The sequence below is a fragment of the Leptopilina heterotoma genome, unplaced genomic scaffold (assembly GCF_015476425.1).
Source record: "Leptopilina heterotoma isolate Lh14 unplaced genomic scaffold, ASM1547642v1 Lhet_59, whole genome shotgun sequence".
In the NCBI taxonomy this organism is placed as follows: Eukaryota; Metazoa; Arthropoda; class Insecta; order Hymenoptera; family Figitidae; genus Leptopilina; species Leptopilina heterotoma.
The window spans coordinates 488,049-502,505 of NW_025111133.1; the positions used below are offsets into that span (position 1 = coordinate 488,049).

At 22.0% G+C, this 14,457-nt stretch overlaps 3 protein-coding genes across 7 annotated transcripts in view; 2 read left to right on the top strand and 1 right to left on the bottom strand.

Annotated features, from left to right (window-relative positions):
• LOC122509000 (glutathione S-transferase 1-1-like) overlaps window positions 1-3,596 on the top strand; it is a 223,658-nt gene extending 220,062 nt beyond the window's left edge. Inside the window, exons 1-6 of one of the 3 annotated variants that reach the window (XM_043622715.1) lie at window positions 415-512; window positions 630-774; window positions 855-913; window positions 1,064-1,205; window positions 3,092-3,259; window positions 3,397-3,596. In XM_043622715.1, the coding sequence (XP_043478650.1) occupies window positions 637-774; window positions 855-913; window positions 1,064-1,205; window positions 3,092-3,259; window positions 3,397-3,549 (660 nt within the window). In that variant the 5' untranslated portion in view covers window positions 415-512; window positions 630-636 and the 3' untranslated portion in view covers window positions 3,550-3,596. Of the gene's footprint in view, window positions 1-414; window positions 513-623; window positions 775-854; window positions 914-1,063; window positions 1,206-3,091; window positions 3,260-3,396 lie in introns of those variants that run through there. The other 2 variants (XM_043622716.1, XM_043622717.1) reach the window with 2 other exon arrangements.
• LOC122508999 (acid sphingomyelinase-like phosphodiesterase 3b) overlaps window positions 1-14,457 on the bottom strand; it is a 271,059-nt gene that overhangs the window by 254,886 nt on the left and 1,716 nt on the right. For all 3 annotated transcript variants that reach the window (XR_006302277.1, XR_006302278.1, XM_043622712.1), the window contains exon 2: window positions 4,284-4,352. The gene's annotated coding sequence lies outside the window, so the exon portion shown is untranslated. The remainder of the gene's footprint in view (window positions 1-4,283; window positions 4,353-14,457) is intronic.
• On the top strand, window positions 4,005-13,826 carry LOC122508998 (sorting nexin lst-4). Its single transcript, XM_043622711.1, has 5 exons — window positions 4,005-4,474; window positions 4,628-4,814; window positions 7,395-7,840; window positions 9,536-10,246; window positions 12,682-13,826. The coding sequence occupies exons 1-5, from the start codon at window positions 4,460-4,462 to the stop codon at window positions 12,931-12,933; spliced, it is 1,611 nt and encodes a 536-aa protein (XP_043478646.1). The 5' UTR covers window positions 4,005-4,459; the 3' UTR covers window positions 12,934-13,826.

Sequence of the window (14,457 nt, forward strand, 5' to 3'; positions counted from 1 at the left end):
TTGAAAACAATAATTATTTTCAAATTATTTTAATTTATTATTTATTCAATAATAGTTTTCAAAACAGATGAGTGCGAAGCCTATATTTCTTCACATTAAAAATTTTAAAAAAGCCGTTTCACGTAGAAAATGAGACCGTTATGGATACCTTTAAAGTTTATTAATTACCTCCCATAAATCATGAGGGATGTGAAAAATATCATCTATTATTTATCTAATTCACAAAGTCAATATTTAGGAAACTTATATTTTACCAATCAGATCGATAAAGTCCTTGAGTGTTGAACAAATAATTTTTTTTTACTTCCTTTTCAAGTCATTGTTTGCACTCGTTGTCATGGACAACGTCACAAAGAATTGTATTTGAACCTGCAAACAGTCATTACCTAGTGAACTTGCTTTCGTTTAAGAGAAAAAAAAACGCAAATTTTTAAGAAAGAATATACTATGTACAGATTCTGTTAATTAATTAATAAGTATAAAACAACATCCAACTATTATTTTCTAGCATGGTATTATAAAATTTTTTTGCATTTAATTAATAAAGCAAAAAAAAAATACTTATTCCACTCGTATTTTATACGATCTTTTTTCATAAACTACATGTGTGGTATAATTTATATTCTCAGATACAGAATGATTGACTTTTATTACTTGCCAGCGAGTGTACCATGTCGAGCTGTTATGATGCTTGCTAAAGCAATAGGTGTTCGATTGAATTTAAAAATTGTTGACATTTCAAAAAGAGAACAATTGAAATTCTCATTTATTAAAGTATAACAAAGATATTGTTTATTTTTCTTCACTGTGATGAGTCAATGCAAATATTCTACAAACTTTTTTTTTTATTTCAGATAAATCCTCAACATACTATTCCAACATTGAATGACAATGGTTTTATTTTATGGGAGAGGTACGTAAATATTTACTTTGAAGTTAATTAAAATAATAAAATATCAATATAATTGATATTAAAGTTGTAATATTACTTTTTTTTTAATTTTTGTTTTTATTTTCGATTATTTTTTATTTATCAATCGACTTTTCAAATTTCTCGTTACAGTAAAGCAATTATGATATATTTGGTAAGTAGATACGCTAAGAATGACACTCTCTACCCTAAAAATCCACGAAGAAAGGGTATTGTGGATCAAAGACTATATTTCGATATTGGGACATTATACAAAAATGTTTACAACTCCTACGTAAGTATTTTTCGTATTTTTCAATATTTTATGCACTTTTCTTAAAAAATAGATTGAAATTTTTGATTCTTTACATGAAATTTAAAAAAAAAGTTAAATATGATAATATTTTATTAAATATTTGATAAAACATAGATTTCTAAAAAATTTTAATTATTCAACTTCTAAAAAAAATACTTAAATTTCGTAAAATTTATTTAATTAATTATTAAAAATAATGGATTTATAGAAGAATTTTAGGTAAAAACACTAAAAAAATTGAATTTTGGAGAAGTTACAAATGATTGCAGAAATTCAATTATTATTTTCAAAGTAATCAAATCCTTCACAAAAATTCAATTATAATCAAAAATTTTTAAAAATCTCTTCAAAATTTCAATTATTTTTGTAAATAATAAAATTCTTCTCCGAAATTCAATTATTTTCGAAATTTTTAATAAAATTCTTTACAAATTTCAATTGTTTTCAAAAATATCACTATTTAATATCTACTATTTAAAAAAAATGTTCAAAAGAATTGAATTATTTAAAAAAAAATTTTGAAAATTCTACAATTTTAATAAAACTTAAGACAATTCAATTATTTTAAAAAATTTTTAATGTAATTTTTCACAGAAATTAAATTATTTTCAAAGATTTTAAAGACACTCTTCATAAAAATTCAATTACTTTTAAAAGTAATGAAATTCTTCACTGGAATTCAATTATGTTCAAAAATTTCAATAAATTCTTGTCAAATTTTTAATTATTTTCCAAAATTTTAATAAAATTCTACTCCAAAATTCAATTATTTTCAAAAATGTTAATAAAATTCTTGTCAAAATTTCAATTATTATCAGAAATTTTCCTGAAATCAATAATTTTTAATATCTACTATTTCAATAAAATTTTTCAAAAGAATACAATTATTTTTTAAAAATTTTGATAAAATTCTACGCAAAGATTTAATTATTTTCATAAATAATAAAATTCTTAAACGAAATTCAATTATTTTTAATACAAATTTTAATAAAATTTCTCGAAATAATTCAATTATTTCTTAAAATTATTAATAAACATCTTTATTAAAATTCAATTATTTTCAGATTTTGAGTACAATTTTAATAAAACTTGAAGTAATTGAATTATTTTTAAAACTTTTAATATAATTTTTTACAAAAATTTAATTATTTTGAAAGATTTTAATGACATTTTTTATAAAAATTCAATTATTTTCGAAAGTAATGAAATTCTTCGCAGGAATTCAATTATGTTCAAAAATTTCAATAAATTCTCGTCAAAATTTCAAAAATTTTAATAAAATTCTTGTCAAAATTTCAATTATTATCAGAAATAAACAAAATTCTTCTTAGAAATTCAATTATTTGTAAAACATTTATTAAAATTTGTCAAAAGAATTCAATTTCTTTCATAAACAATAAAACTCATTGCAGAATTTCAATTATTTTCATAAATAAACAAAATTCTTCTTAGAAATTCAATTATTTTTAAAAGTTTTATTAAAATTCGTCAAAAGAATTCAATTATTTAAAAATATGTTGATAAAATTCATTATGAAATTTCAATTGTTCAATAAATTATTTGTTTTTCTGTCAAAATAATTGAATTCTTGTAGAATTTTCTAATAGAAATTGATTTAAAAGTGAATTTTAACTAAAATTTTACCCAATTATTGAATATTAAAAGCATTGTAACATGAATTTTTAGAAATAATTGAATTTTGAAAATATTTCAAATTAAAATCTTTGAAAATTTCAATTTTTTATACTTTTAAGTTTTAACTCATAATTCTATAGAATTAATTTTTTTGAAAAAGTTTAATTGACTAATGTTTTTATAGATGCATTTTAAACTATTTTTGAATTAATTTCTTAATAATTTTTCAGTTTGGCGTTCTGATGGGAAATGAAAAGAAACCCCCCGAGAAAGAGATTCAAGATTTGGAAAAATCCTTCGAAATATTAAACGTATTTCTTCAGGACACGAAATTTGTTGCTGGAAACTGTCTAACAATTGCTGATTTTAGTATTGTTACTACAACCAGTACTGCAGAGGTACCTATCAATTATCATTAATTTTGACCAAATTTAACTATTTTTTGTGTTTATTATTTATTGCATTTTACTTCACAGTTTTTCTCTCAATTTGATATTCGCAGAAAAACTATTTTCTTTTTTTTTTTTTATTTTAGGCGTTTGGATTTGATATCGGCAGATACGACAATGTTGCAGCTTGGTATAATCGTTGCAAACAAGATATGTCGAAATTTGGTTTCGATGAAATTAATATTACCGGTGCTAAAATTTTAGGAAATATGTATAAAAAAAATTTCACCCCTGCATGAGATCTTCCCGTCTAACACGAGTGTAATAAAAGTCTATTTTCTTCCGATACATTTAGTTTTATTATAGTTTACAATTAATATTACCGCGCAAGTATTTAAAATCGTCTGGGTAATTAATTTAAAATCGACTTAATATTTTTTAGAGAGAAAAAGTTCCATTATTATTATTATTATTTTTTTGAAAAGTGTTTTCAATACTAATTGTAAAAAGTTGTCGATTAGAAAACCGCGCGTATAATTCAACCAATTGGAACTGTTCTCGACATTAACCCCGGGCACTTCGGGCCTAACTTCAGGTTAACAATGATCCAATCATGAATAACATTTCTATTGGATCCAGCCAATCAGGACTGACTTGTCGTGCTCGGAGTAAACCCGAGACCCTGAGGCGAACTCCGACAGATCCGACAGCAATGTTGACATTATTTCGAGGTTATGTTTTGAAATATCTGACGTAAAGCACGTAAAGTGATTGGTCAATAGAAAAACACGTTTCCAGAAAATGTTTAAACAAAATGTCAAATCAATCTTTTGGGGAATTAAATAATAAAGAACAAAATTAAATTTTCGAAAAAAATGCCTGGAAATTCATAAATAAAAAAGTATCTTTCTTCTACATACTGTTAATTTCATTTTTTAACATTTCTTTCAAGGACTTTCGCCGCCAATGAGCAACAATCGTAAGAACATCTACACAGTTCACACCCACAATTGAAAATTTTCTTACTACTTACGCGTGAAATTACATATACACTCTCGACACAAGTGTGTTGGCCTGTTGGCGCAAATGTCAGCTGTCCAATCTGAAAATAAGAACAGAACCGTGATTGGATTTCTTATGGATAAATTAAACTTCTGAATAATAAATCGTGATAAAAATTTTGAAAAGGAATTGCAGTTCACAAAAGGCATGGAGGGCCAGCAGGTTAGTTGATTAAAATAAAGGGCGGAACAAGTGACACGCCGACAATGGCCTTTGTAAAAAAAATCGTGTCTGACTCACTTGTTCTGACATGCACAGCTTCATTGTTTATTATTTGAAAATTAGTCGATGATTATAATGTTTATTTCTCTCTAGGTGAGAGCCCTATATGATTTTACGGGAGAGCCAGGAACGGCAGAATTATCAATAGTAACTGGAGAAACTTTGACTGTTATGAGAGATAATGTTGGCGATGGTTGGTGTGAAGGTTATAATCAGAAAGGACAGTCAGGTCTTTTTCCTGCAGCCTATGTCCAAACAGCGGATGCTGCAGTACCAGCAGGTACACATGATTCTTGAAACCAACTTTTTATAAATATCTGAATTTTTAATATCAGTTTCGTAATTAATTTCAAAGGGGGAAAAAAGTAATGGAAATATTTCTTTTGTTCGCTTTGTAGTTATTTTTATTTACGACAATATAATGACATAAATAATCGAATAATGACTATCTGTCATTATTTTTAGAGTCGTTGATAAAAGTATAGCTTTTCACCTCTTGAAGTAATATACTTTATTTCGTATCGATTATTAATTCAGGGTTGACACAAAAAAATTAATTTTGTTTTTCCCTGATTTCCAGAAAAAATTTTGACTTTTTTCCTAATCATAAAGAAAATTCTGGATTCACTCTAAAAATTATTAGATACTCAAAAAAATGTACTACTACATTTATTTACAAATTTCTTCAAAAGTAAAATTATTCGAAAACATCAATAACTTTTTTTTAAAATAAATATTTAATTATTATTTTTCAGTAGGAATTTAAATTCTTCAAAACATTTAAATCCAAACTTTTTTGAAATTCAACAACTTATAATAATTTAAATTTCCATAAAATTTTTCATAAAATTAAATTATTTGCAAAAATTTTAATAAAATCCTTCTCAAGAATTCAATTATTTTTACAAGTAATAAAATTTTTCATAAAATTTTCAATGAATTCAATTATTTAGAAAAATGTAATAAAATTCATTGTAAGAATTCAATTATTTTCATAAACAAAATTCTTCACAGGATTTCAATTATTTAAAAAAAATTTAATAAAATTCGTTGCAAAAGTCCAATTATTCTCTTAAAAAATAATAAAATTCTTCACTGGATTTCAATTATTTTTAATAATTTTTGCAAAAGTTTCTTGAGAATTTCCAAATCCATTTGTTTATAATTCAATTTTACGAAAATTTGATTTTTCAAAAATTCTTCAATTAAATATTTAGAAAATAAAAACTTGAAATAGTTTTTTTAAAAAAATTCAATTAAACTTTTTCAAAACAGTTAATTCTACAAAATTGTTCGTTAAAAGTATACGAAAAATTCAAATTTTCAAAAATTTTATCTTGAAACCTTTTCAAAATTCAATTATTTCTAAAAATGTATGCTACAATGCTTTTAATATTTAATTATTATCCAAAATTTTGACTAAAACTTATTTTTAAATAAATTTCTATAACATAATTCTGGGAGAATTCAATTATTTAAATACAAAAATAAATAATTTATTGAATAAATTAATGTTTCACATAAAAAATTCTTATAAAAAATTTTATCAACAAGTTTTTAAATAATTGAATTTCTTTCAACGAAGTTAAATAAAATTTCGAAGAATAATATTACATTTTTTGAAGAATTTGATTAAAATGAAATTAAATATAATAAAGTTTCCGAAAAGAATTTTATTATTTATAAATAGAATTGAAATTTTAACGAGTTTTTAATTACATTTTTGAACATAATTGAATTTTAACATAGAATTTCATTAAAATCATTCAAAATAATTTATTTTCTGTAAAAAATTATATTAAAAATTTTTTAAATAATTCAATTGTTTCCAGTTTTATTAAAATTATATTGAAAATCAGAAAATAATTTAATTCAAATAAAGATTTTTATTAAAATTTAATAAAAATAATTTAATTATTTCGAGAAATTTTATTAAAATTATATTAAAAATAATTTAATTCCATACAAAAATTTGTACAGATATAAAAATAATTGAATGTTTGCTTAGAATTTTATCAACATTTTCTTTAAATAAATGAATTCTTTTATGAAATTTTATTAAAATAGTAGATATTGAAAATCATTGAATTGATGCAAATTTTTGAAAATAATTAAAATTTTGTCAAGAATTTTATTAAAATTTTAGAAAATAATTGAATTTTGAAGAAGAATTTTATTATTTACAAAAAAAATTGAAATTTTGACGAAAATTTAAAAAAAATTTTGAACATAATTAAATTTCTATGAATAATTTTATTACCATTTGAAAATAATTGAATTTCTGCTATCATTTTGTAACTTCTCTAAAATTCAATTTTTTCCATTACTTTAATAAAAATCCCTGACTTTTTCCTGATTTCCCTGACCTCTGGCAACCCTGTATTTAATTTCGTTTAATTTTTCTCGTAATCGGTCGTAATTTTCAAAAATACTTTTAATAAATTTTTGATTGTGATCCTTTTTGAAATTGAATTTGTTTTTGTTCTTAAATATAAAGTTGCAAAACCTTCAAAAGATATTATTTTATTCGTGCTCTCAATATTGCAAGTAATTTGATACTTGACACTTGAGAAGTTTTATTAATGCAGATAGTTTTAATCACGTCACATTATTCGTGTAACTGTTTCGCAGTTTATATTTTCTGCAAAGGAAACAACACAATTTTCGAATATAATTAACAATTGCTAATAAAGTAGTAATTAAATTCATTATGTAAAAAAATCTTTTAGAAATTTTTCAATCTATTCATTCTGTCGCTATTGATATTCATTATTATTTTACTTTTTGTATTTTTATTTATTTATTTACTTTTTTTGTATATATTATAGAACCGATGAAAAATTTTGTAAAATGTTTTCAGGTAGTATGACAGTTTCACAACAGTCAACAGGTGAATTTTGGGACGACGATTGGGACGATGACTCGGAGGTTGGTCAAACTCAGGCCTATGTTCCTCCAACTCATAAAAATCAAGTGATTCCATCTCAAAATTCGATTTCGAATGAGTATGGAGACTCAGTTTCAATGCACACTATCCATTCTGTTATATCCGATAAACCAAGTTCAAATGCACCAAAGAAAAACAATAAATTTTCGACTCTAATTAAATCTGGTGAGGACAGTTTTCTACTAGGGACAAAGAGTGTTATGGTTCCGGAAAATGAAATGATAATTCTTAACGAAACTAATGGACACTGTTATTGGGATTCAATAGGCGAGAGTTATAATTGCGTCGTTACCTCACCAAAAAAAGAATCTAAACTCAAGGGACTCAAAAGTTTTATCGTCTATCAATTAACACCCACAGTGAGTTAATCATAATTTTTACCAATTTAGAACAAATAGTAAAACACATTGCAGAATTTCAATTATTTTTAATACAAGTTTAATCGAATTCCTCGAAAAATTCTATTATTCTTAAAAATTTTATTAAAATTCATCGAAAGAATTCAATTATTTCTAGAAACTGTGAAAAAATTCTTCTCAAGAATTTAATTATTTGCATAAATAGCAAAATTCTTCAGATTTACTAGATTCTTTTAAATATCATTTAAAAAAAATTCTTCACAAGAATTCAATTATTTCCATAAATTTCCATAAAATTCTAAAAAACAATTCAATTATTTTCAAAAGTAATAAAATTCTTCGCAGAAATTCAATTATGTTTAAAATTTTTTTTAAATTTTCCTCAAAATTTAAATTATTTTTATAAATAATTAAATTGTTCTCCACAATTCAATTATTTTCAAAAATTTTAATAAAATTATACGCAAACATTTAATTATTTTCATAAATAATAACATTATTTGGAAGCATTCAATTATTTTCTAAAATTTTCATAAATCCTTTGAAACAATTTCAATTATTTTTTTAAATAGTAAAATTTTTGCAAAAATTTAATTATTTTCAATAAAATTTTACAAAATAATTCAATTTTTTTCTTAATTTGTTATAAAATTTGTCAAAAAAATTGATTTATTTTCTAAACTTTTAATAAATTCTTCGAAATAATTCAATTATTTTTATAAATAGTAAAATTCTTTGCTAAAATTCAATTATTTTTAATACAATTTTAATAAAATTTCATGAAATAATTCAGTTTTATTTAATTTGGAATATTTTTCGAAAAAATTTAATAAAATTTTATTAGTAAAATTGTTAATAACAATTATCAACAAAATCGATTATATTCTATAAATGAAAGAAATTTTTTGAAAGAATTCAATTATTGTCAAAATTATTTATTAAGAAACACGATTATTTTAAAAACTTGAAAGAAATTGTTCATAAAATTCGATTATTTTCCAAATTTTCAATCAAAATTATGAAACAAATTTCATTATTTAAAAAAAATTCAAAGAAATTCTTTAAAACAATTTAATTATGTAGGTTCTTTAAAAGTTTTTTTTAAATTCTTTGCGAGGATTCCGTTATTTTTATAAATAATAAAATTCTTCAAAGGAATTCAATTATTCACAAAAATTTTGATAATATTCTTTCCAAGAATTAAATGATTTTCATTACATTAATTTTAAAATTGGAAATATTTAAAAAGAAAAATTTTTAAAATGTCATAAATAATAACATTCTTTGGAAGGATTCAATTAGTATCAATACATTTTAATAAAATTGAATTAATCAAATTTTCAATTTTTATTATGAACAGACAAGATTTTTTAAAAAAAATTGAAAAATTCTTTGTTTAATTCAATTATTTTCCAAATTTTTAATTAAAATTATTAAAAAAAAAACATTATTTTCAAAAAATTTGAGGAAACTCGTCAAATGAATTTAATTATTCATAAAAACTCTAATAACAATTTTTGAAGCAATTTGTATATTTATTTATATTCGAAATAAAATAAATTTAAATTTGATGAGAAAAAAAACCGAAAAAAATTAGGACAAAGCTGGAAAAAACCAGGAGTTTTTTTGAATGAAAATAGTAGACACCCTGTAAATAAATATTCAATATTTAATTATTTCTCTTTGTATTTTCAGTTTAATAACATTCAAGTTTCTCGAAGATACAAGCACTTTGACTGGTTACACGAGAGATTAGAGGAGAAATTTTGCTTTATTCCAATTCCTCCACTGCCGGATAAACAGATCTCAGGACGTTATGAGGAGCAATTTATCGAGCACAGACGAACTCAATTGCAAGAATTCGTTGATTATGTGTGCAGGCATCCAGTATTATCGAAAAGTCGAGTTTGGGAGCACTTTATAACGTGTACGGACGAAAAACGTTGGAAGGCAGGCAAACGACAAGCGGAGAAAGATGAATTACTGGGTGTTAATAATTTTAATGCAATTCAATGTCCGGACACACCGTTAGATGCAATTAAATTCGATGTGAAAACAGATGCATTCTCGAGATTTATAAATGGATTAGATCCAGTGGTGAAAAATTTTATGGCAATGGCTGTTGATCAAACGAAAAAACATCAGGTTCTTTATAAACGGGAATTTCAAAAAGTGGGACAATGTTTTGTATTTCTCGGCAATGCATTGGATCCAAGTAGTTTTCAAGTAGAGGAGAATAGCAGAAATAAATTGACGGAGGCGTTGAAAATAACGGGAGAAGCTTATAATGAAATTGGAAGACTTTATGAAGAGCAACCAAAGTTCGATTGGGAACCACTTGCCGATAAATTTCATATTTACAGGGGAATTATTAGCAGTTTTCCTGACGTTATCAGTATACACAAGGTAATTATTGATTTTTAATAAAAAACTATTATTAACTTACACAAAAAGTAATTATTGATATATTGTAATTATTACTTTATCAGGATTGCTACGAAAATTTAATTTTTTTTACTTATTTACAGACAAAATTGTGATTTTTTTCTGACCCTAGGGAATATTCTGATTCACTCTAAAAATTATTAGATACTCAAAAAAATTTTCTAATACTTTTATTTGCAAATTTCCATAAATGTAAAATTATTCGAAAACATTAATAACTTATTTTCTAAATAAATATTTTATCATTATTTTTTTCCGAAGGAATTAAGATTTCCAAAAAATTCAAATTCAAAACCTTTTTAAAATTCAACAATTTATAAGAATATTATTAGAAAACATGAAGAAATCGATCATTCCGAGTCTTCGACTCGGAGTGATCGATTTCTTCTGTTTTCTAATAATAACAAATGACCGAGTGACAAAATCATTATTTTATATTATCAAAAGAATATTGTTACTGTTACTTCTTCAAAAATAGTTTTATTTCCACATTATCTAAAATTTCAATTAAAATTAATTTTTAAATCAATTTTTATTAGAAAATTCTATGAGAATTCAGTAATTGAAATATAAAAATAAATAATTTATAGAATAATTGAATGCTTCTTAAAATTGAATTCTTCTAAAGAATTTCGTCGAAATTAAAAATAATTAATTTCTTTCGACGAATTTTAATAAAATTTTTAAGATTAATTACATTTTTCGAAGAAATTGATTAAAATTGTATTATTAAAAATTATTGAGTTTCGAAGAAGAATTTTATTACTTATAAATATAATTGAAATTTTGACGAGTTTTTTTATTAAATTTTTTAACATAATTAAATTTCTGCCAAGAATTTTTGAAAAATTTTCAATTATTGAAAATAATTGAATTTTTACAAAAAATTTCATTAAAATCTTTGAAAATAATTTAATTTCTGTAAAAAATTATATTAAAATTTTCTTAAATAATTGAATTCTTTTGGCAAATTTTTATTAAAAAGTAGATACGAAAAATCATTAAATTGAGGCAAATTTTAGAAAATAATTGAAATTTTGCTAAAAAATTTTATTTCAATTTTTGAAAATAATTGAATTTCAGAGAAAAATGTTATTACTTTTGAATATAATTGAATTTCTGCGATGAGTTTGAGTATTTAAGAAAATAATTGAATTCCTGTAAGAAATTTTATTATTTATAAAAATAACTTAATCCCAGTAAAAATTTGTATTATTTATAAAAATAATTGAATTATTGTGAAAACATTTATAAAAAATTTGTAAATAATTAAAATCCTGTGAAGTATTTTTTATTTATGAAAATAATTTAATCTTTGCGAATAATTTTATCAAAATTGTATTTTAAGTAATTGAACTGTTTTGGAAAATTTTATTAAAATAGTAGGTATTGAAAATCATTAAATTGAGGAAGATTTTAGAAAATAATTGAAATTTTGCTAAGAAATTTTATTTAAATTTTTGAAAATAATTGAATTTTGAAGAATAATTTTATTATTTATAAAAATAATTGAAATTTTGGCCAAAATTTAAAAAAAAATTTGAACATAATTGAATTTCTGTAAAGAATTTTATAAAAAAATTTGGAAATAATTAAATTCATGTAAAATTTTGATTATTTATATGAAAATAATTAAATTTTCGCGTAGAATTTTATTAAATTTTTTTTAAATAATTGAATTTTTGAAAATAATTGAAACTTTGCCAAAAATTTTATTTAAATTTTTGAAAATAATTGAATTTCAGAGAAAAATCTTATTATTCATATAAAGATAAATGAAATTTTGATGAGAATTTAAAAAAAATTTTTGAACATAATTGAATTTCTGTGAAAAATGTTATTATTTTTTAAAATAATTGAATTTTTACAAAGAATTTTATTAAAATCTTTCAAACTAATTTCATTTTTCTGAAAAATTATATTAAAAGTTTTGAAAATAATTGAATTGTTTCGAGTTTTATTAAAATCGTACTATAAAAATCTGAGAATAATTGAATTTCAAAAAAGATTTTTTATTAAAATTAAAAAAATATAATTAAATTCCGTACAAGAATTTCAATGTTTAAATAATTGAATTTTTGACGAGAATTTAAAAAAAAATTTTAATTGAAACCTTTTGAAATTCAATTATTTATGAAAATTGTAAACGCAACACTTTTGTAAAATTCAATTCATTTTAAAATATTTAAGTAAAATTATTCATTAAATAATTTATGAGTAATAATTATATGATTGTTGTTCAAGAATTCAGTTATTTAAAAAGAAATTATTTTTTCCTAAATTAACTGAATTTTCTGACCTGTGAAAATCTTGTTTATTATAATTATTACAATATTTTGATACTGCGAATTAATTGAAATTACTGCCATAAAAAACAAGAAACATTATTTCTTTAGAGTGCAGTACAAAAGAGACGAGATTGCGAAAGGCTAGTCAGTGAACACAAAATGGAATCACAACAATTACGTGAACTCTCCCATCGAACAGATATAATAGCACGAGCACTAGGAGCTGAAGAATCTCATTTTCTTTCCGAACGAGAGGTTCACATAAATCAAGCTATGAAAACTCACCTAGTAGAACAGATTAAATTTTATCAAAATATAGTTAATAAGCTACAAGAAGCGCTGCACGCTTTTGATGGCTGATAAAAAAAAACAATCATTCTTGCTTAAATTTTTTTTTTCATTTTTTTTTCTTTGAATAATGCAAATGTGATGTGCATTATTTCGTAATACATTATTAGCATAATTAATTCTAACAAATGTACATCGTACATTAATTTTTATTCCAACTATTACAATAGGTATATCAATTTATTTTTTAAAAAAAGATTAATTTAATTTTGGCGATTAATTAAAAAATTGAATACTTAATTAATCCAAAGTTTTAATACTTTGGTTAAGTGCGTGGTATTTATTTTTGTGAAAATTTTAATATTTTCAATGAATTTTCTACAGTTTAGATACACAAACCAAATGAATATATAGTAACTGTGTTGTTCTTCCAGGCAGCTGGCAACTCTTATTTAAATTTGTTAATAATAATAATAAATAATAATAATTTTTTACAATTATTAAATTAATTTTTATAGCCAGTGTCTTGTAAGTATGTTTTTGTAAAAATATTAATTTATTAGTTTAATGTTGAAGTGTAAGTTTTTTTGTATGTGAAAAATTTATTGGGTCACAAGTGAAGCACGTGTTTAACAATTTTTTTGTTTAAAATGTGACTTTTTAATGATATAGTCTAAAATGTGTGCCTTCATCTTGCGCTTTCGTTGTAACGACATGATATTTCTCTTTTTATCATGTATTTATATATAAATTTTAATTGTAAAAATAAATTAATGTATATTGAATGTAATAACGATGTGCCTCTGACAATCGGGCTTTTTTCAATCTATTTTTTTTTTTTTGGAAAAAAATTGTATCTCGAATTATATATTAAATTACTATTTAACAGCAACTAATTTAAAATTTACTTGTGTAAAAAGCAGAATTTATATACAATGTAATATTAATATTTAAATCTGCTTTTTATTTTAATATTTCATTTATTTTCAATTACACGAGTTGAAAAAAATCATGTCTCGAATAAGGAGAAATCAGTTTTTTTGTTTATAATATTATTAACAAAAATCATTCTTTTGAATGGAATAAATTGTTTTAAAGTATCAAAAAAGTACTTTATTTATTATCACTTTGGGAAATTTTCAGAGAATCGTGCAGTTATTAACGAGAAAATCTGTTTTTGCTGTTCAACAAAAGAAAGTTTGAACGTTTTTGAATTTTTACAGCAATAATTTTTCAATTACACATTTCAAAAATTCTTTTAAAAATTCAATTATTTTCAAAGAATTATATTAAAATATTTTTAAAAACTACTATTAAAAAGATTTTACAAAAATTCAACTATTTTAAAAAGATTATACTAAAATTCAATTATTTTAAAAAGATTTAAACAAAATTTAATTACTTTTGAAAGATTTCACTGAATTTCAATTATTTAAAAATTTGTTTTTAAATTCTATTATTTTTAAAAGATTTTATCAAAATTCAATTACTTTTTTAAAGATTTCACTGAATTTCAATTATTTTAAAAAGATTTTACCAAAATTCAAAACATTTTTAAAAGATTTTACTAAATTTCAATTATTTTAAACAGATTTT

Coding starts and splice junctions, on each gene's coding strand:
- LOC122508998 (XM_043622711.1), top strand. Junction 7,841..9,535: donor TCTATCAATTAACACCCACA/GTGAGTTAATCA, acceptor TTGTATTTTCAG/TTTAATAACATTCAAGTTTC. Junction 10,247..12,681: donor ACGTTATCAGTATACACAAG/GTAATTATTGAT, acceptor TTATTTCTTTAG/AGTGCAGTACAAAAGAGACG.